Source organism: Camelus ferus, chromosome 8, assembly GCF_009834535.1.
Source record: "Camelus ferus isolate YT-003-E chromosome 8, BCGSAC_Cfer_1.0, whole genome shotgun sequence".
In the NCBI taxonomy this organism is placed as follows: Eukaryota; Metazoa; Chordata; class Mammalia; order Artiodactyla; family Camelidae; genus Camelus; species Camelus ferus.
Window position 1 is genome coordinate 63363999 of NC_045703.1, and position 26921 is coordinate 63390919.

The 26921-nt window shown below is 37.4% G+C and overlaps 1 protein-coding gene across 10 annotated transcripts in view; it reads left to right on the forward strand.

The window, feature by feature from the left end:
* The first annotated feature begins 2716 nt into the window (after positions 1 to 2716).
* SCAF8 (SR-related CTD associated factor 8) overlaps positions 2717 to 26921 on the forward strand; it is a 191643-nt gene continuing 167438 nt past the window's right edge. For 9 of the 10 annotated variants that reach the window (XR_004322075.1, XR_004322072.1, XR_004322073.1 and 6 more), the window contains exons 1-2: positions 2717 to 2843; positions 8364 to 8426. Coding sequence is in view for 4 of the 10 variants with exons in the window: in XM_032485235.1 (XP_032341126.1) it covers positions 2814 to 2843; positions 8364 to 8426 (93 nt within the window). In the remaining 6 variants the exon portion in view is untranslated. The remainder of the gene's footprint in view (positions 2844 to 8363; positions 8427 to 26921) is intronic. The other variant, XM_032485237.1, reaches the window with a different exon arrangement.

The window sequence follows — 26921 nt, forward strand, 5'->3', positions numbered from 1 at the left end:
GTCATATCCCAGTATGTAAAACAGGGAGTTGGATAAAGTGACAGAGAGAAAACTCAAGCAAGTAAGCAGAGACTAGGCTGCTTTAGGCTGTCTGTATTCTAGCTCAGGTTCCTTCCTTAGGCCCATCTGCATCCCTGACTTTGGGTTGAAGGAGAAAAATCTGCATTCTAGCAGTGAATTTTGTAATGCTTAAGCTAGCTCGAGATGGTTTGTTACGGTGGGAACTGGAATCCTAACAGACGTACATACATCAACTACATACATGTCAGGCATGCGCACTGACATTCTCACAGAGTAGAAACACGTGTAGTTGTGCATGAACTGTATTTAGTCATTGCACTGGGCCTCCAGGCTTCCCCTTACTCCCTCTAACATTTCCGTAGCTTTACCTCCTTCTCACTGAGCATGTGCTTAGGTTATCCTCTGATTTTTTTCCCCTCTTCCTTCCCTTGATCAAAGTATGCCTTCTGCAGTCTTTCTGGGTGTGGAAGCTTTATGAAATCAAGTCCTGTAACGTGTTAACTGATTTAATTCTTTTTAGCTTGTACTGCAGCTTAACCTCTCAGGCCTAAGTAATTCAGTCAACGTTCATTAGTGAAAAACAATAAATAGTCCCTCATATGCCAGAGCCGGGACTGCTGAGCAATAGACTCTGGCATGACCAGAGCTGAGCGGGTTCTCACGCCAGTCACAGCATGCTACTGTAGGTGGGCTGATTAGGGGAGACCTCTTGCAGGAGGAAAGGATGGAGTTAGTTAGCAAAGAACAGCAGCACCTCACTGAGGGCAGAGGCCCCCAAGTGTCCCAGGTAGGAAGCGCTCAGTGTTGTCAAGGAACAGAGAAGACCAGTGTGGCCAGAGGAAAGAGCGCAAAGAGAAGGCAGCGTGAGCTGGGATAGGTAGGGCCTTCAGGCTATGGTAAGAGGTTAAGGTAACATCTGATGTGCAAAGGGAAAGTTCTAAAAAGATTTAAGCAAGGGAGTGAACTGATCTGATTTCTGTCTTAAAAAAAAAAATCCCTATGGCTATAGTCTAGAGAATGGATTATAGGAGATAAGCGGAGGACCAGATAAGAGGCTACTGAGATTGTTGGCAAGAGATAATGGCTTGGCCTATGAGGATGGGAGGCCAAAGGAGATGGAGAACTTTGTGACAGCATTTGAGTTTTGAAGGTGGAAATACAAGCTCTTATTGAAGAAGTTACCCCTTTTACTTTCTAAGTAACCGGCCCCCACGTTAAAGCTGTCAACGAAGTATACTCTAAAATGTCAAGAAGGGCCTGCCTTCCCCAATTTCTCAAAGCTCTGGGCTCAGCTCTTGCAGAAGTACCTTGCTTCCAACGATCCTCCTGAGTAAAATTCTGCCGTCAACTTCCTCCGTTTCCTTTGAGCAAACTTAGGAGAAGCTATTGATGAAAACTGACTCTCAGCAAGAGGACAGCAATGATTGGGGTTCAGTGATAACACCCCTAACTTTCAACTTAAAATGTTCGCTTTTAATTTAATTTTTTGGGCTATTTGGTATATGCACAAAGTGAGAGAAGGCATTTTGCTAGCAGCATCTCCTGCATCATGTAAGAGTATTGTATTCACACTCAAAACAACCTAGGGCAAAATTCCTTTAGAATTCATCTTCCGTAAATGATGCGTTCCCTTCCACCTATGCAAATCTTGTGCGTTCTGGGCACCCGCTTCCCGCCGTGCAGAAAAATGCACTCATTGTCTGGCCCACGCCAGTCCCCCGGGATTTATGCAGCGTGCATTTCCTGCACTGAGCTGCTTGCTGGCTGCAAGCGTGCTTCCCTCGTCCCCCTGCCCCCACCCGGATCCGGGCTTTTGTTTCTAACGTTTTCTCCCAACGCTATGAAAATGCTCGGGCACATAGTTAATAAGAAAGTGGCTGAGTAGGAACTTTTCCGGCTGTTAACCTTTAGGCCACTGTCCAGTAAAGTTCTGAAAAGCAACTAAACCTCGTGGAAAAGGGCCAATCCACAAGGAAAGAACATTCATGGAAACGTGGATATTATCGCGCAAACGGGCCGCTTTGTGGGGCCGTTTGGGTTTTTCAGAGGGAAGTGCTTGGCAGTGCCCCCCTCCCCCCCCCGAGCGGTCCGCCAGACAGCAGCGCTCGCTCCCGCCGCGGCCGGACGCGGGGAGGGGGCGAAGCGCCGGGGGCCCGGGCCGAGCGGAGCGGGGCCTCTGGGCGGCGACGCTCTGGCCGGCGCGCGCTCGATGGTTCCGCGCGGCCGCCCGGGCCCGCGCGGTCCAGTCGCCAGGGGGCGCGCTGGCCGGCGCCGCGGATCTCCGAGCTGCGCGGCCCGACTCGTGTCCGCCATATTGGATGCCGCAGCCGCTGCTGCCAGCGCTTCCTCCTCCGTCTTCGCCGTGCGCTGCTCGTCCCTGCGGCCCGAGCGGCGGGGAGGTGAAGCAGGAGCCTGTCGGAGGAAGAGGAAGAAGGGGGTGGAGAGAGTAGGGGACCGGGCTAGAGGGTGGAGGCCCGAGACCGAGCGGGGCGGAGAAGAGAAGGCGCCGCGGCCCAGCCCCTCCCCCGCGCTGCCGACCCGCCCCGGCAGCCTCTGTTCCCCGGACCGGCGCTGCGCCCGCCCTAGCGGCCATGCCGGGGCCTCGCCGCCCCTGAGGGAGCCCTTCCCCGCCAGTGCCTGTCCTTCCCCTTCGGCCCGGGGTCGCCGCGGCTCGGTCTCCCGCCGGCGCCCCGTCCTTGCGGCCGCGCCGCCGCCCCCGTGTCGCTCTCCCCACCCAGTGCAGTGGCCGCCGCCTCTTCCGCCGCCGGGCTCCGGACCTCCGCACCGACAACATGGAGGCCGTGAAAACCTTCAACAGCGAGGTTGGTATTGCAGCCTAGCCGCCCCTCCTGCCCCCACTCCCCCCACCCGCGACGAGGCCACGGCGAGGAGGGTGGGCACGGGCCCGTCCGGGCTTTCCAGGGTGGGGCGAGCGGCGGCCTAGCGGTGCCCGTGGGGGAGGGGTGTTTCTCTGCCCCGGCGCCCCTCCCCCGATTCCGGGGGGAGGGCTGGGGGAGGGCCGGCCCGGGGCGGAGGGAGGTTCCGGTGTCTCCAGCACCCTACTGAATGGCTGCGGGGTGGGAGGGAAGGCTCGGTTGGGCCCTCCCCCGGAGGCTCCCGGCAGGTCTCCGGGTCAGTTCCGCCGAGGCCTGGCCCGCCCACCTCTTTCCTGGGCCTGCGGGATTTTAACTGGAGGCCGGACATCACTGCCCAGGCCTTCCCCGGGTCCTTAATGAGGCAGGCACTGATTGGGGTAGTGCAGGAAGAGCACCTAGAGGGGTGCTCCGTGATTACACTGCACGTAGTGTTTGTTTATAACTGGGATATTGCTAGGTAATCTCCCACCTGGGGACTTACGCTAAGAGGATGGTTGATCGGGAGGCGAGTTTATTCTGCAGTTTCTGCTATTCTCACTCCCCCCTCTTATCATCACGACATAAAGACACAAATGGCAGGGAGAGCTGTGCTTGGAGAGAAGGAAGATGCTGTGGAAGCATTTCCCACGGGCTCATTCACATATCATTTATAAGACTAGATTTTTAACAAGCAACTGTCCAGTTTTCACTATTTTATTGCGTTTCCTAGTCTGAAGGGGGACAGGTTTCGATGCAATAAAAATCTTTCAAAACTCCGACTTGAATAGACCTTAGTGCTAACGTTAAACAAACATAGCAAGTGCATATCTACACAACCAGAATTAGCCTTACCTGTAAGCCTTAGAGAAAAATATTTTAATGTGATATTAACTAGAGTAGCATAAATTGTATGACCTTTTGATGTGGAAGTGCTGATACTCTATTCAGTGGTATAATTAACAGAATTTTAACTTTGCACCTTTTAAAGTATTATTGCTGTGATAATCTGAACAGGGCAATACTTTAAAGAGCTATTTTACAATTTTATTTGTTTTCCTTCCCCTCCCCCCTTCTCTCGCTCTCTCTGTTTCTAGAATTGGCGTTTGGGAAGCTTACCAAAGAGGCTAAAAATTAGATAACATACATGTGAATTAGACTATCCATATTAGAGTAGAGAGCAGTGACACGGTTATATGAAAGCAAGCACTTTTTTTTTTTTAAAGGATTTTCTTTTTGAATATTGTATTTTCTTTTCTTTTTCTTTCTTTTTTTTTTTTTTTTTTTACTGCTTTTTGATACAAATTAGAGCAGTAGGCTTGGGAATCTTCCATTTTATGAATTTATAGCTGATAATTTGGGTCAGATTATAAAATTTGGTTCCACCCTTCAATACTCTATTGTCCTTAAAATGTGGAATAAGAAGTAAGGATACTGTATGTTCCAATTTATTGCTAATAGTTTCACAACTCAGCGGGGGGGGGGCGGGGCGGGGGACCAGCTCCATGTAGCCTTTTTATTTGTTACATGTAGTGCTACATCACTAATACACTGTTAAAAGTTTTTTTTTTTTTAATTATTAAAAAAAAATCCTCTTCCTTGCAGTTATTTGATTTACCCCACCTTTTTTTGATGGATGTCTTTCCTGTTTATCTTGAGGGTGCCTAATATATTTCGTCCTCCATTCCCAGCCATCCCTGTATGATAGATATAAACAAGTCTTTGGTACCCTATGGTTGGTCGTAATAAAACACAGTAGAGTAGAAACGTTACAATTTTTCATTTTAGTATTGACATGAAGGATAAGGGGCCTAACATCTACATGGTTAGATTGATGTTTCACCTCTTTTCTCTAATCTTTACAGGAACTTGGAATTTGTAGTGATACTCCCATTTTTAGTGTGTGTAGCACTCTCCCCTTTCCGCTTATGGATTTCAAAGAACTTAAAACATCTTTTAACTCCTTTGTTTACTAATATGCCCAAACTTCACCATGTTTGAAAAATGGGATTGGTTTAAAAATAGTAGCAGTACTGAGTCACAAGAGTTGAGGAAGGGAAATACATTTGAAGAAGATTCAGAAGAATATAACAATATACCTTTTTCTTTTCTTTTTTTTTTTTTGTTTGGTGTAAACACAAAATACATAATCCTGTTAGGTTTTTTCCCTGATTTTTGAATATGTTTTCTGTGAATATAATGTTTGCTGATGTAGTAAAATTTGTTTTCTCAATAAGTATATAATGAGGAAATAGTTCAATAATGATGTTTTTCCATTAAATCATGTGTTGCATAATTATAAAAATAATCCTTACAGAATCCTTGTTGCAGAAATAAAAAGTATCTGAGTTATGACGTTAGGAGAAAGAATGTTTAGAATGTTTACTTATAGTGAATTTGGCTTTTAAAGGCGTTTATCTTTGGGCTGAGCCCAAAAGAACCTTCTGTGCCAAATTTAAAGTTATCTTTGAAACTTTGAATTGTCAAGAAATTCCATTTACTTTATACGGCACCAAAATATAGCTCTAAGCATAGTATTTAAAATATGAAATGCTTAGCTTTTATGACTTGGTAATTCTCATGTGTTTCAAGGCTCTGGTTCTCCGCCCCCTCAACCCCCCCCCAAACCAGCAATAACAACAAACAAGCCAACATTGGCTTGAAAACAGGAATGTGGCAGAAGTTTTAAAGTTAAGAATATGTTTTTAGTTTCCAAACTGTAGATAAGTTTTAGTATGAGAATGTGAGACCTCATGCAGGATATGTATATGTCATGGATGGAATGTCCTTCTGCCCCATGGGCCTCCCCATTTCTCAAGGGGCTTTTTGACCTCCCCACCCCATGTTCAGATTCCTGTCAGAAGATCCTTTATGTGGTAAATTCCCCTTAATTATCATGAGTTAAATGAGATTGAGGCTCAAGAATTGGTATTTACGTGCCCACCATGCTAGTTTTGTGGGAAAACTGTAATTTCCAGGTAATCATCAGCGTTGTGATGAAAGTTAATCCCTTGACCACTAATGTCAGTTCTGAAATAGTGAAATTTGTCCAGACTGGAGTATAAGATTCCCTAAGGGTCATTGCTTGACCTGAGCAGTTAATTCTAGAAGAATTATTATCATTACAAGGCATTGTAGTTGCTGCTGCTCACAGCTGGTGGCATTTACTTGTTGTGATGGTTTAGTGTTCTCGCCTCAGTGGCAAGTGTCTCATATCGACCTGTTTAAATCTGTGGAGTGCTTTAGAGTCGCAGTTGAGTACGGGAGTGCAGCCGTTTTATGTGAGCTGCATGTCTTTACTCTGGCCTTAAGAATGCCACTGTATGGAGGTCATTATGGTAGGATTTTGGGTTTTGAAAAGAAAAAAAAGAATAGCAGTACCTGACCCTTTTCTTAGACAATTCTAAGTGAACTGGAGAGGGCCTTTAGTAATATAGGAACTCTTACGTGGAAAAATCTAAGAATCTGTTATACATATGTCAGAAAAATGATTGCAGTTAAATTTTAGGATTTACCTTGATTCATAAATTCTTTACTCATCTCGAGGATATCTAAATTTTTAGTGTTTTTTGTCCTTAGGATCCTTTGGTTAGTTAGATGGCTTACTCTTTAAACTGTTTCAGAATGCAGACTTTTCCAGTCGCTTTAACACCTAGTGCATTTTCTTCTGTGCTGTATCTTTCACATCAGAAGTGAAATCCTGTCTTTATTTTATTCCATTCCAATTTTGTATCCAGAGTGTTTATTTGCCTGACTACAGAAAGTTTTATAATCTTCCCACTGATGTCTAGTAGTAGATATGGTTTGGAAGAGAACGGTCGGAAAGGTAGCAGGAATCACAAAAGCATATGAAATTTATTTTTATATTTAACCTTTGTGGTTCAGGAAAGGGAATTTATGTGAAGCATCTATAAAACATTGCATTTTTCTTTCATTTTCAGGGAATTTTCTTTCATTTTCATGTATCAGGGAATCTGTCTCTCCTTATTCTCTCCTGTTGTAACTTTCCAGTGGGAGTTTTGCTTAATTGTAACGATTAGACTGTCTTTTTTGTTTCTACTTTGTGAAAATCCCTTAAAGATGTAGCAGTCTTTGTGTTATAAAGGAAGGAACCCTCCCTGACCCAGTGGTTTAGATCGGGGTTTCTCAGCCTGGGCACTGTTGGTATTTTGGGCTGGGTAATTATTTGCTGTGAGGATCTGTCCTGTGCATTACAGGATGTTTAGTGGCAACCATGACCTCTGTTCACTAGATGCCCCTATTGTGACAACCAGAAATGTCTCCCGATACTACCAAATGTCGGGGGGGGGGGGCAAAATTGACCATGGTTGAGAATCACTAATTTAGGTCCCCTGTTAAGCTGTGTTTAAACATTCTGTGTTTTTCCTTCTGGTGATTGCTACATTTTTAAGTAATTAGCAGTAGTCTTTCCCACCAGATTATAAGTTTCATGAGGGCAGCGGCCACATACTTCATTGCTTCATATCCTTGATTCATAGCATAGTGCCTTAGGACATAGTATATGCAAAATAAAGATTTCTTGAATGGGTGGATGAATGATATACTAGGTAGCTGAATGACCTGGACCAAGGCAGGTAAAGTTTCTGGACGATGGTTTTCTCCTCTGTAAAATAAATGACTGTTCTGAGATGGTATTTAGATTCCCTGTTAGTTGGAGGATTCTTTGATTAAGTAAAAGTTAATATTTAGGAGGACTTAGTATGTATAAGCATTATTTTGAAGGTCATTTTATGGCACTGTAGGAGTATAGGAAATTAAGTGAGAAATTTTAAATCAAAACTCTGGTTTGTTTATGGTTATCACTTCTTACTAAGGGGAGAGTAGGGAAGGGACTATTCCATTGAAAGTTCCAGTTTAAATCCATCCTAAGTTTTATATTATAATTATAGTATTTTCAAATCTTTTTTGCTTTATTTTTCATTTTAAAACAACATATGGTAAAAGTTGTTTTTAACTAATATGTAAAAAATTAGAATACAAGGATAATTGAGACTGATAGTAATCATTTTGGGGACTGTATAATTTCAGAATGTTTTAGTCTTAATCATTCAAGATTAAATATAAAAATTTTTGGCAGCATTGAAATTCACAAGATATATATATTTATACATATATATATTTCAATCATTTTATTCTAGGCTAGCATTGAGTTTGTTATGGTAATTTTGATCAACATTGAGGGGACATCCGTATTCCCCAGTCTTCTAAATATTTCATGATCATTTGCTCCTTTTTTTTAGGAGTATAGTTGGCTTAGAATTAGTGCTGATACTGCTACTTGTACATGGAATTTTAGATATCTCTTTCTAGGGCCAGTTTTGCTGTTATTGGACAACTTCTAAGTCATAATGTTATGAGAGAATATAATCAACCTTGACCTTGAACACTGGCTGAGCTCCTGAACTCTTACGTGAGCTCATTTTATATGGTTTTATTTTCTCAACATCTTTCTCTGCTCCTCTCTCTCAGGATTGTGCCTCTACTCCTGCTTGTACAGACTGCTTTTCCAGCAGCATGGACACAAGAAGCATAGTAAGATGATTATAACCCACATAAGGCAGGCCCTTGGGAAAATAATTAGGCTTAAGTTGGTAGTGAAATGATGTCTTGATTGTACGGGAAGTACTTGGAAATTAGAATAAAGTTTGTCACTTAGAATATGTTAGTAATCTTAAAAGAGAACATGTAGGGAATAAATTGAATTTCTTCACAAAAATAGGTTAAGTGAAAAAAAGTTATTGTGCTTAGTAGTGAACATGAATCATATCTAAACTCTTGTTGTATTTACTTAAATTCTGCTCCATGTAATTTTTGTAGAAGAAATATTATTTAATATGAGTAAGTTGCATATCTCTAAATTTGATGTTTGGAAATAAAATACATCTTGTATTTTGAGGAAGTTCTTCAAACTATAAGATGACAACAGATCATTGATACTATGCTGTAGTAGTGGAGAAACAAAAAAAGCTAAATCAAACTTTTGCTTTTCTAATTATAGAGGAGCAGATTTTGGTAGGGTTACTATTATGAGACATAAATGCTGGTGAGAAATGTTTCTATAGCCTCTGATATCTTGTCAGTTCTATCTCAAGTTTGATGGTAAATGCAATGTATTTGGTCTTCTGATTTTGATTTTGTGCATTTATTTTGTCTTTCTAATTCTGCTTTACCAGAGTTTCTGATACACCATATTTTAAACTCAAGGAAGGGTATGTAAATATGTTATGGTATCTATTGTAGGTCAGGAAACACATTAGGAACTTAGACATTACTGTGTTTAGTCACAATGAGGAATACAGATTATTTGTTCATGTTTTTAAAGACCGTTTATGGCTATTAAGTTAACGTATGCCAAATTTGTTTTTAAAATAATTCTGCAACTTCGTATAATTTATATTCTTTGTTTGAAAGACCTAGGATTTTATTCCATCATTCATTTGTTCATTCATTTAACCAGTATTTAATGAATGCTTACCATGTACCAGACGGTTTTCTGTCTGCTGGGTACCGTGGTAAACGAGACAGGCAAAAGCATATCTTCTTGGAGCTTATGTTCTTGTAGTCCGTTTTCGTTCCCCTTATTAGATTTGTGTGCAGTGCTAGTGAGGCTGGGCAGGCTTTACTGGCTCTGGGATTGCTTCTTCACCAGGGCCTGGGTTGGTTGCAGCATTCTCTCCAGACTCAGTTCTGCCTGGTCTGCTCTCAGCATGTTGCCTTTACAGAGTCCAGATTGCTCATCTGTTGTTTAAAATACAGATTGAGCAAGTAGACTTCCTTAAACAAGAATGTAATCTTACGTTTTCAGCAATGGGAGAGTAAGTTGAGCTATTTCGTTTTATTTTGCACCAGCTTGCCTATCATGTATTAAATCTCCATTTGGCATGCCGGAATCGTAACTTTTTATAGACTATAGCTTTAAGGATGTTTTCTTTTGTCAGTGAGGTATTAATTAGTTTCTACACACAAACGATTAAAAAATACTTTTATGTGGTGACCAAATCATTATGAATTTGGAGGATAAATAAATAAGTATTTTTATTTTTAAAACAAACTTTCTTGATTTAATAAGTACATGAGAAAACTTTGGTACCAGTCTCTCTCATCTCTAAACACTTATTTTCTGAATTTGATTTGAATCTTTAGGGCTAATTTTAGCAGTTTGTGAATGAAAGATGAAAAGGTTGGATCATGTATTTTATGATATTGGAAACTTAGGAAATGACATAATGGTCATTTTACTCTGGGTCACAGTATCTAAAAGATCAACCAGTACTCTTGAAACTAACACAGTGTTATATATCAGCTGTATCTTAATTAAAAAAAAAAAAAAGACTGACAAAGTCCTGGTTAATGGCTTTCTTTAATTTAGTAATATTTTTGATACAATAAAGTTTTATGGTTAAAAAAAGATACAGGTATTTGAATTTACTGAAATGGTAAAAAGAATGTTGCAAAAGTTAAAAAACTTCCAAACCAAAAACATAGCAAATGTCTAGTTTCTAAAACAGCTGCTTGCTGTGATGAAAAAAAAAAAATGTCTGGCTTGTGTAATTTTGAAGTACTTTTTATTTACCAAACATTGTTAAAAGTGAGCCGATTTATAATATATGGTGTTTCGTACTCTGCCCCTCTTTCCCAACCATTATGTTTCTGTGGATCTTTAGGATAAACTTGTGAGAAAAGTTGGGTAGGTGCTATCCTCATTTTATAGACAAGGAAACCGAGACCTACCATTGTGATTTTACTGAGGAAATGCGGCTTAAGCCTTAGAGCTGAGACTAGAAGGACCCTTGAGATGTCTTTCTTAACTGCTGTGTAAATCACTTGATTTTTCATACTTCTTTTTGCTGGTGTAATATCCAAATATAAATTATTTTTTCCCACTTTTTAAACTTTATTTTTACAACTTTAGATTTACAGAAAAGTTGCAAGAATGATAAAGAACTTTTGTGTACACTTCATCCTGATTCCTCTTTCTAATTACTTAATCATATCTGCTTTCTTAATTCTCTTTCTTTACATGCATATGAACATACGTAGACTTTTTTCCCTGAACATTTGGAGAGTAAATTGCAATTAATGATGCCTTTTACTTCCAAATGTAACTGTGTTTTCTGAAAACAAGGACAGTCTCTTGTGTAACCATAGTACAATTATCGAAATCAAGAAATTGATTTTGCTATAATGCAGTTGTCTGCAGACCTCTTTCAGATTTCACTCATTGTACCCATAACGTCCTGAATAGAAAGAGTAAATCCTGCATTACACCTTGTGTTCACTTGTCTTGTCTCGCTAATGTCCTTTAATTGGAGCAGTTGATTATTATTCTTCATCTTTTATGACCTTTGATGATTGATGAGAATAGGCCAATTATTTTTAGAATTCCCTCAATATGGATTTGTCTGCTGTTGCTTCATGATTAGTTTCAGGTTATGTGTTTTTGGCAGGAATAATCCAGAAGTGATACTGTGTTCTTAGGACGCACATGGTGTTTGTTTATCCCATTAATTGGAATGTTAATTTTTTTCTACAAAGTTTCTCCATTGTAAAATTACTATTTTTCCCTTTGTAACAAGTATCTTATGGGGGGGTATTTTTGAAACTATGTATAGCTTGTTACTCATCAAACTTTCACTTTTTTTTTTTTTTTTTTAGCATCCAGTTAGTTCTTGCTTAAATCAGACTAAGATGGTTGTCAGATGGTGGTTTTCTAAGTCTTTTGTTTATTTATTTATTACTGGTATTCTGTAAGAGCTTTTCCTTCTCTCCATTTATATATTTATGCATTGTCAGTATGAACTCGAGGATTCTTTTTTATTCATTGGGGTCTTTTGATGTCTGCACTCCTTCAGGATGTCTCCTGTGTCCTTTTGACATGTGCTTGTCTTTTTGTGTGTGTCTGTGCTTGTCATTTTTTGAGTACTCACTTTCTTGTATAATAAGATATTCCCACCCCAGCTCTGGAATCACTCTTTTTTCCAAAGAACCCTGCTTTCTTCTAGTGGTTATCTACTAGCAGATTGAGCTAGAAATTTTATGTATGTGTGAACATGCTTATATGTACATATACACAATTTTTAAAATCATTAAAAATTTTTTTTTGATTTTTGATAGAGAAGGTAACTAAGTTTATTTATTTATTTTAATGTAGGTACTGGGAATTGAACCCAGGACCTCATGCATGTTAAGAATACGCTCTACCACTGAGCTGTACCCTTCCCCTCTATACACAATTTTTAATGTTTTTTTTTTACCTATCTGCCTATCTAAAAGCTATGGGTTCATCCTGATATCTCCAGTAGAGTCCAGTACTGTAGGGTTCATTCTAGCCTTCCTGTTTCCAAACCTATAGTTCCTTTCTCTGACAGTGACAAAAGTAGTTCCCGTTATCTGCAGTATATTTACTTATGGTTGGATCAATCCTAAAATACACAGAAAGTAGTTTCAGAATTTCTAAGCCATATGTCTGTGAAAACAAACCTATTAACTAGAATTATAATAGTTGTTTATAGTTCATTTTTTGTTTAGCCTGAGGTTATATAGTCAAAATGCTGTGTTCAAACATTGCTTGTTTTTTTTTTTTGCCCTTAATATAGTTTTGCTATTCCTTTGAAATATATTTAGGTTCATTTTTTTTCCCCTGTATGTATTCCATTTTGCTTTTTCCTCCATCCATTATTGTTATTTTTTTAAATATGTAAAATATTAAACATAAATTAACTATAATCCTCCTCATTAGCTTGCTTCAGCATTATAACCACTTATGCTCTGGTGGGGGGAAAAAAGAAACAAAAAACCATTTCCTTAACATTCTTCAAATCAAATGAGCAAAATTTAGAGGTTTAGATATGGGGAAGATCTTAGGTAAAAGCACATATTCTGTGTTCCTAATAGTGCAGATTCAATTCATAGGCAAAAGTGTGTATTCAAAAAACTTTCATTCTGTTTTGAATGAAATATCCATTTACAAGGGCCAGGTGGTAAATATTAGGTTTTGTAGGCCTCTTAAGGTCTCTTTTACATAATCTTGTTGGTTTTCCACAGTTCTTTTAAAATGTAAAATCATTCTTGACTTGAGGGCCTACAAAAATAGGCCTTGGGCCATACTTTCCTGGCCACGCTGCACTCTGAAACCTGAGAACTTGATTAATGGCATACTACTTAGAAATCATAATTATAAGTGAACAGGAAGATACGTTCCTTATAGGCTTTGTAAGCCTTATTTTAACATTAAAAACAAATGAAAAACTTAAAAGGCTGCCTTAGTGAAAACATTTATTCGACATGTTTTTTGAGCACCTGCTACCACATGTAGATGTGCAGATGCTAGTCTAGGCTCTAGAGAAAAACAGGGGGCCCTCCTCCCATATCTCCGCCCTCATGGACTTTACATTCAGTTTTTGCATGTGGGTGTGTACTGGAAATGCATGTTTCTTTCTTTCTTTTTTTAAATTTTGTGGGGAGGTAATTAGGTTTGTTTATTTATTGGAGGTACTGGGGATTGAATTTAGGTCCTCATACACACTACCTCTGAGCTGTACACTGCCCCCCGCATGTTTCTTTCTTTTTTTCCATAGTTGGTGATATTTGATCTACTAAAAGTTTTTTTGTATCAATTGCTTCAGAACAAGCATTCTTTCTTAAAAATTTGATTTAAAAAATGCAGCAAAGGGGGCAAACTTTTAAAGACCTGGCTCATTTCTTCCCATCTCCCATTCATGATACTTCATTGTGTAGCTTCACTAATTCACTGAAGGGAGAGAAGTAAAACCTCATTAATTGGACGCAGAAGCCAGACCTGTGTTCTATAATATGCATGTACTTATCTCTCAAATGTACTGGTCAGGAATGTACATAGCAGTAATTCAGCTAATCTTCTTTTAGTGCTTTAATGAATAAATAGGAATGATTTTAAAGTACTACCCAAAGTTAAGGACCACCATGAAAGTAGTTGCTTGTGTAGGTTTCTTGAAATAGGGGAAAGGTCTCCTAATAATGCTAATACTCGTTTACTGGATAAAAGCTCAGAAATGATGTGCAGGCTGTCTTGTGTCTGGTTAAGTAGCAGCACCTTTGAGTAAAAATCATCAAAATGAGTTTTTACCATGTTATGTTTGTTGCTGAAATGACTCATCTCTTTGAATAGTTTTTTTAATAAGCATTTAATAAACCAGTAAGCATTTTTTAAAAATGCTTTATTGAGATATGAATGACTGCTTTTGTAGGGATTATTAACATATTTGGCTTTTTTTTTTTAACACCAAGAAAAGTGGTTTTTATTTTTATAGCAGTTCCTCTTATTGGGCAGAATTTTCCAAATTCTTCCCATTCTATCAGGGAACTTGGAACCCTTTTTAGAGGCCTATCTCTGCTTTGGTGACAGTTACAAGCACAAGACATATGACCAACTCAGCTGAAGAGGATTGATATCCTAAAGGAGTCGGCCAGAGGCTGCCCACATCATTCCTAGTACAAAATTTCCTAATTCAGTGTTTTGATTTACTTGCAAAATCAAAGGATTAGCTATCTCAGACCTCTGAGAGCTGTAACAATGGGTGATTCCAAATAATTCTATGAGTGCTTCCTTTATTTTGCTAGTCCTTCAAGATTGTGAGACAATCTTTTCATCCTATTTAAATTACTGTACAGTTTTCAAATTGCTAGAATGTGATATTAGCCCATGGAGGTTTTAATGTAATCACAGCTATTGGTTGGAAAGAATGCTAGAAAAGTAGTTGCTGGCCCTTTGAACGTTGCTATTTATGCATGTTTGCCATCCATCAGGCATCGTACTCTGCAGGGTGGTTACCAGTGTTAATCAGATACCTTCATCCTTTTTCTCATATTTTAATAAGGGTGAGGTTGGGAATGGATTACCACATAGAGTAGGAAGGTCATGTGATGGAGACTATGATGAAGTAGTGATGTAGACTGTGCACTGTTCTGATTATATCATGTGTACACAGTATGAGGGAGGAGACATTGTGTGAGGCAGAGAATAAAGATCATTTTCAAGGACAGGGCAACTTTGGGTAAGGCATGGGGTTGGGTAGAGTGCTGGAGGATTAGGCAAGGATCATCTGATGAAGGGTCTTTGTACACTATGCACAAGACCTCACTTTTAATCAAAATGGAATGGAGACTGAAGGGTTTTAAATAAAAGCATAAGTTCTAAATTTGTGTTTTAGAGAGATTAGTATCTTTGTGGAAGAGGGCAGGGCAACAGAGGGATGAGATTGGGGGAAGGAAGGTTAAATTAATACAGAGAAGATGAGCTCAACTACAGTAATAATGGGGAGAAGACGACTAGATGAATACAAAATAAATTTAATAATAGGGAGCTGGACATAAAGGAGAGGGTGGTGCCAGGGCTTCGGCTAAGTGACAAGGTAGATAAAATGATGTGGCACCAGTCACTAGTAGGGCAATCAGGAGGAGCCAAAAACTTGAGGGGAACAATAATTTGGTGGGTTGGGTTGGATGAGGGATCATTTTTCCACCTAGAATAAAAGAGTATGGAAGGAGGATTGAAATCACCCATATCTCAACCACCCAAAGACACTGTTACTGATTTGTTGAATATAGTAGTAGCTTCATACACTGTGAAGATTTGGTGTCTAGGGGACATCAAAGTGGAATTAACTGGCTGGATATGGATCAGGCACTTGGAGAGAATAGGCTAATGATGGAGATTTGGAAAGGGTATAGTTATCCAGGGAGATGATTTAGAGAAAGAGGAGAAAAAGGCTTAGAGCAAAAATCTTGTAGAATCTTTCATCTTCCTCAGTTTGGTGGTTGTTTTAGATAAATGTATTTGTGAATATAAGGACATTTTAAAGCAACTTTGCTTGGAATTTGCTTCATTTTTAAATTCTGCTTATACAACTAGATGTTCTTAAATGCAATTAAAATTTAAGTAGTAAGTTTGAATGGGTCTCTGAATAAAAGTAAAGTTTAATTGTTTAATGAAATTTTATTAAAATTTTTAACATTGAGCCTACTCATTTCATTGAGCACTTCACTAGCTCCTCTTAGTCATATAATTCTTTATCTGAACTCTGTCTATATTAACCAGTTTATTGTAAACATGGAATTGTGGCTAATTTAAAGTCTATTAGTAGAAATAAAACCCATATTTATTCGAGAAACTCCAGCTAATATAGTTAGTAATGAAGAGGATTTACAAATGAATTATTCTTTCTCTTGTTTTCGTTTTGGACATTTCACTATTATGAAGTTGCTTACTAAAATTATTTAGTACTTCTAAAATTAAGAGGAGGTAAAATTCACATCTTTTTATTTTGATGTTACAAAAGACATAGAAAAGAACTGAAATTAAAGGAAGGTGGGTTGTTTGGATCTCAGGGAAAATTTAAACTGAAGAGTTATTTTTATATATGTACCTGTTTGTTTATATTTATATATTTTGTTTTCTCCTATGGAGAATCATTTCTGTTCTCTTTGATATTAGAAAGGGGTAGCCAAAGACCATTACAGTCACGTTATGAATTTGTAGTTATATGAGTGGGTTCCTTGTTTATTTCCTTGTTAATGCTTAAACTTGATTTCCAGAAATTACAAATTTTAGAACTGAAAGGGTTGTGATAGTATATCATTTAACAGACACATTTTATGGATGAAGAATCAAGACCCCAAGATGACAAAACTTGTTAAGAATCACAGTTTATTGGAGGCACGCAGTTAGCGGCCAAATTAGAAGAAATTTCTGCTCTCTGTGTCTCAGTTCATTGTTTCTACTTTTTCAGTATGATTTTTTGAGTGAGATTTTGGTAGTGTTTATGTGTGTTGTAGGTGGAGGAGGAGTGGGAATTGGTGATTCTTTGTAAATTATTAGCACTTTGTGCTAACCCTATACCAGGATAAGGAACAGACTCCTGGACTGCTGCTTTCCTGCTCCCAAAGCAGGGCGCCGTAGGGGACGTGCATTTCTTGACAAGGGAGTATTACACAGTAACGCCCACTTAGCCAGCAGCTTTCTAGCAACCCAGCCCTCTGTGGAAAAGTAAAAAAAGGCCTTTGAGTATCGTATCTTGTACTTTCTTTGTAGGAGGAGGGGTACAGTTACTTTACAAGCCTGTATCCTTAGCATGTTTCTCATTTTCATTTTAATAACGATGGCTCCTTGTAACTGCTTTCTTTAGACTACTGTTTAGAAAGCTCCTGGTCCATGTATTTTAAAGCATGACAAGGCTACAAAATTAATATGGATGATTTCAGAGTAAGTTGTGATAGGTTACAGGTGGCAAGGAGGGAGATAGTTTTACCATTTAAAGTGTGATTATAAAATTCTCTTAGGTATTAGCCCTAATTAATAAGTTTTCTAATTAATTTTTCTTAGCTTCAATTTACTCATTTTAAAAATAGGGATAATGATACCTTCCCTGATTACCTGTCTGAATTGGTTCAAATATTTAAACTATTGGCTGGTTTGGGATTATTCAAAAAAGTTGGTTTAAATAAAATTTTAAATATTCAGAGAAGTTGGTTTGAATATATAAAGTTGTAAGATAATTTTATAAAGTCTTGAAAAGGTAAAGAATGCTAGTTCTAATAGTCTTAGTTTTCTAGCGATAACTAAAGAATACTAAGAAAAGTAGTTTTCTTTCTTAAAGCTGCAACTGGGAACATTTAGTGTCATTGTGGATATCTTTGTTGCCCTGGAAAGTATTTTCATATTATAACATTTTAATAATGGGTAAAAATTTTGGAGAATATGAGCTATAAAGAAAGTGCTAGATTATATTCAGCATATTTTCCAAGTTGGAGGACTAGTCGAACAAAACTTTTGAGTAGCAGGCAGTAACAAAATACAGACCATGATATAGTTTGGACCAATATTATTGGTCATCACTGATAAGAATTTCAGTATTGTACTAAATCCAGCACGGCTTTTAGGAGAATCAGTTTTAAAGTTATTAGGAGTTTAATTTTGCACCAGAATATATTTAATATATGTGTATCACATATGTACATGTACACATTTATGTTTTTTGTATATGTATACACACATACAGATGCAAATAGAAAATTCTGAAAAGTAGCTTACCAAGCCTCTTAGCCGTGATTATCTCTTAAGAGAACAGTAGGTGGATAGTGTGCAATGAATGAAGGTTTTCAATATTTGGAATTTTTCACAATATTACCTTGTTAGTTTTGTGATATTTCCCCCAAACTCAAGATACTATGTGTCTTAGCTTTTGGGAGAAAGATGGTGTTGGTCTGTTTTAGTGATATTTGAATTAAATCCTTTAGAGAAAGTGAGCCACCTTGCTAAGGGTTGGAAGACTTAAAACTTACTGCTTAAATTTCACATTTAAATGAAACTTATTTAGCTGTTATTTAAGCAGTAGACGTATGAGCTTCATGATCTGTTGCCTTGAACTCGCCGGGGTTACTAGTTAGGTTGACGCTTTCACTCCGTGTGTCTCCACAGTCGTCACCATCTTAAACAGTGACTCAGTTGTGTATGCTTAGTTGGATGCTGGCTGATGGGCTTTGCTTTGTTTTGGAAACTGTTGGGATAGCCAGAAGAACTGGGTTTGAGACATGGTTCTGTAGCTTAATACCAGTTTAAATGTAGTTAGGTTATTTACCCAAAGTTTATGTATCTATAAAATGACAGTAATAAATACCCATCTTATTGGGCCATTCTGAAAGTAAAAGTGATAGAGCTTGTGTGATACTGCTTAATAGGTGACAGAGTGCCATGCAGATGAGAAGTAGTACTTATTTTTATTTTTCTCCTTTATTGTGCTATTGCCTGTCTCTTTTTTAAATCTTTTCATTTGTTGCTCTTTTTCCTGAAATGATTTTACCCTAAGGTCTGGTAGGCTTTTGGTCTGCTTACTCTCCCTCTGATATTTAGTCTTCAATATTTATTCTTCATTTCTTCACCTATTACCTTTTCAGGGAAGACTGTTTTTTTTTTTCCTTCTGGGATTCAGTCTTATCTTCTAGGTATTACGTATACGTGTGCACGTGCAATGGTAATTGTTATCACCCCAACCTAAACTTGTCTTTCTTCTAAAAACTTACTTTTAGACTCCTTCTTTATGTCAGTAGTAAGTTATGTTCTCAAACACTCATATTTGAAAACTTGGATTTTTTGTAGCTGCTTTTTTTTTTTATTTGTATCTTTTCAGTCATGAAATCCAATGAATTGTTTTTAAAAGTATGTTTGAATCCCTCACTTCCCTTTTTTTCTTAGTATGAATACTTTAGTCCATGCCCTCGTCACTTCCCCTTTGGTTTGTTATAGTCAGGTTTTAATTGGCTCTTAATTTATTCTCTTTTCTCTGAAATTCACAAAGTAAAGCTAATTTTTTTTTTAGATTACTGGATTAACTTTTACTAGATTACAAACAACTGTTTTCTTTGAATCACTTTGTACTTTGAAAAACCTTTCAGATTACCTTTGCTTTCAACTGTGGATTTAAGGCTTTTTGTAAGACTATTTTGTAAATAAGTTATTTATAAATATTTATACGTAAATATATAAATATTCTATGTACATTGCATAGTCACAAGTACTATGAAATGAGAGGATTTATTATGTGCAAAGCTGGGCACTATATATTCCCATCTTTGTGTCTTGTTTTTGGTGCTCATTGATTCTCTAGTGGGAAAGCACAGCAGTCTGTTGAGATTTTAATGCATTTTAATGCATTAGGAAATAGCCACTTCTTTAATACGTTTTGAAAATTGCTTTTTGTCAAGAGATTTATTGATGAGTATTCTATGTAAGTAAATAGCATAGAAGCAGAATCATAGCTGTAACAGGAATGCTCTTTTTTTTCCAATCGGTCCATTTGGCTTCCATTTTCTTTGTTTTTTTGGCAGGGGGAGGTAATTAGGTTTATTTATTTATTAATGAAGGTAGTGGGGATTGAACGCAGGGCCTCATGCATGCTAAGCTCACACTCTACCACTGAGCTCTACCCTCCCTCCCCCATTTTTTTTATTAAACCTTTTATTTGTTGTTTCTAATTACATTTCATTTGTCTGAATACTTTCCTCAGTAGCACTTTTTATTTTGGCACTAAATTATGCACTGTGTTCTTGTTTTCCTGAGGCAAAGTCTTAAGGTCCTCATGGTTTTCCAAATTTTTAAATACCACTTTGGTATATTATTCCTCTGATAAATGCATGTGGGAACATGAGGGGAGAAAAACAAAGATGCTCAGTCACAAATGGTTAAGCAAATTGTTTCCCCATACACCAGCTTTTTAATATACACACTTCAAATTAGTGTCTCCACAAAAACTATGTGTGATCACACTTTAGAGACCTTTGGGATCATCAGTGAATTGCCGAAGTTGACAATGGTAAATCTCAGAATACTAAGAATCCAGTATATTATAATAGTGGTATGACTGTGCCCTTCCCCTTCCACCTCAGTAGACTGATAGTTGAGGTGAAGGTCTTAATGTTATCTTTTATCTCTTGAAGGGCTTAATATATTGTGCTTATCTGCAGTAACTATTTAATGAATGGTGGTTTGATTTGATTTAAGTCACCACTGACCTGTTAATCAGTTGAATTTGGCTTTGTATTTCTCAGTTCTTTGTTTTCAGTCGGTTTTACCTTGAAAATAAAACTTCATTGATCTGAGATCAATATAAGTGCTTATTTGAAAATAAGTATACAAGGATGATTATTATACATCAATTATAAATTATATTGGGAATTATTTCAGAATGAGGCATTCTGCTGCTTTGAAATCTTTATTTCCATGAATATTGGCATAGGATTATAGAAACAGAGTTGCAAAGGCTATTAAAAGTAAACTTGAGTAGGAAGGTTATGCTCAGTGGTAGAGCAGATACTTAGCATGCATAAGGTCCTGAGTTCAATCCCGAGTACCTCCATTTAAAAAAATCTAATCTCCCTTCCCCCCAAAAAAAGTTTGGGGGGGAGGGGAGAAAGTATATCATCACCCCAGCTTTGGCATTCTAGTTTGAGCAAAATAAATATGTTGCATTCAAGTGAATTTAGATATGAAGAAGCTGGATAAATTTATTTTTCTGTCTTGTATTTGGTTACCTGGTTATGTTTGGAACCCAGTAAGCTAATTTCTCAAAGTTAAGTCAGCTTATATTTGAGTAATTAACATGTTCAAGGAACTGTTTTAGGCGTTGTAGAGGATATGAATAAAAGACACTGATATTGGTAACTGTTTATTGAGGGTTTATAGTGTGTAATGTCAGTATTTTCCAAAGTGGATGGATGAATAGAGAGATACTGAAATAGACTAAACAAAACAAATTATGAGCAAAACTATTTTACGTCGTGATTAGATTGCTATGAAGATAATAAGCAGAGTGTATGACAGTTACAGGAGGAGGAAGACCTATGTCTGTCTTCTACACACATGTACACACGTACGTAAATACACCACTGGTGGCGTGTGATTTTAGGTGTGAAATTACTCCCTTTCCCTTTCTTCTGATTACAACTAGAGGGAAAAAATCTGAGCTTTATACTTGCATGTCTTTTGCATCTCTGGGTATATGCTAATCTTCTTTTAAAAGAAGCGAAGCAAAGATTGCACTTCAGACTCAGCCTTTGGCAAGCAGAATTATCCAGAGAATTTCATCATGTTTTACTTTCCTTGTAATGAATTTTTAGTGTTACCTTCTACGTAGGACTGTGGGCTGGAGCAGTGTCTCTCAAATTTTTTTTTTTTTGCCATAATCTACAATAAGAAATATCATTTGTGTCATGAGCCAGTGGTCACATATGCAAATATAACAGAAACAAAAATTTCACCTAGGATTAGTCAGTGTATTTTATTATTTTCTATTTTGTTCTGTTTTACTTAAATTAGTTTAGACTTAACCTTGAGAAGGTTTTCATCCAGTGGGTTAGTTAAATTATGATTTGAAGAAAAGTGAAAGACTATTCTAAAATGGAAGGAATGATGTGAAAAAAGAAAAGAAATGTGTGATAGGACTTTTTTCTTTTTACTTTTAAGAAAATTGTCTATGCCTAGTAAATTATATTCAGTTGTTATAACAGACATTTTTCTGAACATTTTTCCTGGTCTTGTTTTTGCATTTAGTTCTTACATTTATAAAGTTGTAATTATTGCAGATATTTTATATTTTCCTGTGCCTTATTAGATATTTTCATATTTCTGCATTAATAATGTGTATATTAAGTTAATTTTCTGTCTTTTAGTATAATTTACTAAATCTCTTCCTGGTAATTTTTTTAAACTGTAATATAAAATGTTGATGTAAAAATAATCATGATTATTGCCTTTTGCTTCTTAAAATATATAAAGTCACTGGTAAAAATGTATAGCTCTTGTATGTAGTGCCATACTACTTTTTTCTTCCAGTTACCATATTTTTCAGTTCTGAAATTTCCATTTGGTTCCTTCTTGTAGTTTTCATTCTGTGCTAAAAACATCTATCTTTGCATTTGTTTCAAGAGTTTTCTCCTTTACCTCATTTTAGAATGATTATAACTTCTTTAAAGTGTTTGATAATTTCCACATCAGCATCATCTTGGGGTTAGCATCTGTTGATTATTTTGTCCCTTGACCAGTGTGGACAGATTTTCTAGTAGAGGGAGAGGGAGAGAGGGAGAGAGGGAGAGAGGGAGAGGGGAAGAGAGAGAGAGAGAGAGAGAGAGAGAGAGAGAGAGTGTGTTGGTAAGTCAAGAGTGTGTGTGTTGGTAAGTCAACTAAATGGTTCATTTACTGGACATTTTCAATGTTGTATTGTAGCATGTCATTAAAATCCTCTGAAGAATGTTGATTTTTGTTTAGCAGGCATTCAGCTTGGTTTGGTTCAGGATGCAAGCTCTGCTTTGCCTTTTTAGGTGGTTGCAGTGTCAGTTCAGTTTTCAAAGCATTTCTTCTGCTGTTTAGGTGTGCCTAACACATGTGCCACTCAGTTGTTATCTGGGTATGGGTAGTGATTTACACAGATATTAGTTCTCAGAGCCTTTGCTGGGCCTCTTTGGGTCTGTTCACACAGGCACAATTTTAGGACGAGCCAAGGACTTAAGTTAGTTGACACACAGAATTAGGGGCTCCTCTCCTCTGGCTTTCTCTGGGATTCCAGTACTCTCTTCAGAGCCCAGGGCATCTTTTCCCCTGTTCTCTGGCCAAAAAGTAAAACTTCTTTCCAGGTTTAGCCTTTAGAGGTGAAGTGGCAGGAGAGAGAAGAAAATGGTACCTTGTAGATAGTAGAGGCCTTTTTCCTAAGTCTGGAGGTGGCTTTTCTCTTGGGGTTTTGGTGCTGGGGTGACAGCACTAGCTGCCCTTTAACCCTTAGCAGGGCCAAGAAGGAAAAAGGAGTGGGGGAAGGAGGTTTTCCCCCCACCTTCTCCTCCGCAGTAGCATGGAAGAGTCCTTTTACCTAGCCTTCTGGCCGTACAAAGAGTTTCCCCTCGTATTTTTGATTCTAGTACTGACTACACTGTTTGATAATGCCAGCTCTGAAATCAAAGCTGGGAGATAGCAGAGGAACACAGAACACTGCGAAATTTACCTTAACATCCACACATAGCTCCCTGCCCCCTGTAACTGGTCATTATTCATGTTTGACTCCAGTCGGTTTTGTGTTCTCCTTTTCAGGGTCCTCAGGTAGTTAACTTCTTGTATTTAGTCTGTAGTATTTACTTGAAATCAGTGGGAGGGAAGGGTTATAGGTAACTTTCTCCATCCTGGCTGACTATAACTCCTGTATACTTTTTTGAAGAGTATTTTTTAACCCCCTTTATTCCAGGGACTTGGAGAGGTTATATAAATTTGGGTGTTGAATTAAAGGACCATGCAAATAAGTTTTTGTGGTCTAAATTTAGTTCTTTAAATGGTAGTTTTTTGGGAGGAGAGTTGATGCAGTTTTTCTTTGTTACTAACACAGTTTTAAACTGTAATTTAGATTCTAAAATAGCTTCCTTTTTGAAAGTATTCAACGCTGTAATATTAACCTTAGAAATCCTCCATGCTTGAAAAATGGGATAGTCTCCTTAGTAATATAAAAGGTTAATTATTTATGTGAAAATGCTTGTAGCCCATAGGAAAAGGTAATTATTTTTAAAGGATATAAACATTTGTGTGTCATAATAATCTTGTTAGCACTTTTATATATCAAATTCTGGCTTTTTTTCCGCTCCATTTTCTTTTCTTTTTTTAACTCCAGGATTTCTCTACCACCATTTCCCTGCCAAAGCTTGGCATGTAAATTTGATCTTATTGGACAGATGTTTGCATTATTCAGATTTATAATTTTAAGAAAATAAGCATCATTTCCTTTTTAAATACCTTGTATTTTTTAAAAAGGGATTCTGAATTTGAGAGTCTAAGAAAGATACACAATTTTGCATCCTTTTTATCACATCACATTATTACCTTCGTTGTGTACTTAACTACATTCTGTAAAGTGTGTCTATCGTGAGGACAGAGACTGTCTTCCTGTTCTGTTGGATCCAGAGTACCTGGTACTAATTGAATATATTTGGAATGAATGAGTGATGAATTATTGGATTATGGATGATTTGCATTTTCTGTTGTTTTCATGCTTTTTTTGCATTTTCCATTTTTTTCCATGCTAAAATATTTTTATAACCAGAAAAAAGGTTGTAAGATTTTTTTTTTTTAAAGATGATTATTTCTTAGGTTTGCTCACTGGTTTTTTAGGTATTATATAACATTTTAGGTTTTGTGTGTGTGCTTTGGTGTTTGCAGTCACTTATGACCTCTTTCCCCCCGCCATCCCCCAAAGGTGCATTTGAAACTTTGTTCTGCAGTTCTCACACTGGCACAATATTTAGTATAAAATTGGGAGTTGTGCCTTTGTTGAAAGCCTGATTTGGTGGTCCTCGCACAGTATCTGTGACATATCCTCAGGCTTTGCTCTTTAAAACATTGTTTGCTCAAGTATATTGCTACTTAAGTACAAGTTAACCCAAGCTTATACATTGAGAGCTTTCTTTAAAACATTTGTTTACAAAAAAATTTACTTTAAAAATCTTAGGAAAAAGTCAATATTGGTCACATCATTCTTTCAGAATGTGCTTTTCTTTATGTTGAATCTGTTGCTGTTAGTCTAATGTTAATGTTCTCTTGTCACATTCTGTTATGTCAAGTGCATCTGATTCTATATGTTACTTTGTTATGTGCTTATATTATCAAATATTTTATATTTTATCCCAAACCAAAAATAATAAGGAAGATTGTGCTGTATAAAGAAAGGAGAACTCATATCTTAGGGAGTGAGAAATTTTGGTTATAGAGAATACCAAGTTTTTGACTTGTTGAAGTAAAATTTGTAATAAAATATATTGGTTCTTAGGTATTGAAGTTGGTGAATAATATACTTTTTAAAATAACTTTATCACTGAAACAGGTCTCTTATTTATTTTTTATTCCTGTATGCAAAATACTGAATTTCTCTTTTTAAAAAATTATGTAAGAAAAGGCAGAGGAGTGCTTAATTTTGAAATTTTAATTTCAATTTTGAATTGTAAAAATGATTTTCACAAAAATATTTATGAAAACTAAAAAAAATTATACAGTCAAGTAAGAAAATGAAGATAAGTCATTCACAGTTTTCTTCTACTTAATTCATTTTCTGTTGCTGTAACACACTGCCACAAACTTAACTTGAGACTTAAAGCACCATGTAGTTATTTCACAATTGCCATGGGTCAGGATCAGACACTGGTTATCTGGGTCCCCTACTGATGGTCTCACCAGGCTGTATCAATGTGTCAGCCAGGCTGTGCTCTCATTTAAGATTTGAGATCCTCTTCCCAGCTCATTTAAATTATTGGCTGAATACAGTTCCTTGGCATTGTAGGACTGAGGTCTTCATTTTGTTTGCTGGCTGTGGGTGGGGGGGTCTCTGAGTTCCTAAAAACCGCCCTCAGATCCTCATAGCCTTGTAGCCCTTTCACATGTGTCTTCATATGGCTGTGAGAGAGCTAGTTCTCTGGTGTCTCTTCCCAGAAGGACAGTAATCCTATCGGACAAGGGTTTCACTCTTTTTTTTTTTTTTTTTTAAGTTGTCAGATACCTTTATTTGGTTCTTATCATTAAGCCACCTACACAAATCACTTTCTATGTCTCTACTGCAAGTAGCAGCAGCTGTATCCAGGTCAAAAATGGAAGACACAGTGGTGGAAGACCTTGTAGAGAAAAGGTAACAGGTGAATCTCTGCTTATCCAGGCTTAGGTGAAGATAGAACAGGAGAAGTAAGTAAGTAACAGTGTTCCAAAGACTCTGTTCTTCAAAGCTGAGGCCTGCAGAGGTCTGAGCTGAAGGATGCAGGTACAGGCTCACAAAACTGCCAGCTCAGCAATCAGTCCAAACAAGGGCTTCACTCTCATGACCTCATTTAACCTTAAATACCTCCATAAAGGCCCTATTTCCAGATACAGTTGATCCTTGAACAACATGGATTTGAACTGTCAGGGTTCACTTACATGCAGATCTTTTTCAACAGTAAATAATACAGTACTACACAATTTGTGGTTAGTTGAATCCATGGGTGCAGACGATAAGCCATATGTGGATTTTTGAATATGTGGAGGGTCATCACCCCTAACTCTCATGTTGTTCAATGGTCACTGTCTAGAATAAGATTGTATTAAAATGTAATTATTATATTTTTCAAAATAACATATGCACTGTGATTTTTTTTTAAGTACAGAAGATTTTATTGAAAGCTCTTCCTTCTCACCCTATGCTGGATTGAATTAAAAAATTCGTAACACCTCAGTTCTTCTGATGATGACCTTCATATCACTAAGCAGTAATTTTATACTTGTTTCTTTAGTGGTCAGATTTAGATATTATTTTTTTTTGACATTTTGCAGCAATAGATGGGGCATTAGTTCACTTCTGCTGCTCTTGCCCTCTGAATGCTTTGATTTTGAGTGGTGAGACACTGGAATTCTGCAGGGTAAATTATTTCCCTCTTTGGCTGTATCTTTTGTGTGTATCGTGGCTAGTGGTTTCCTCTTTATTTCATCAGTTAACCGGTTTTTTG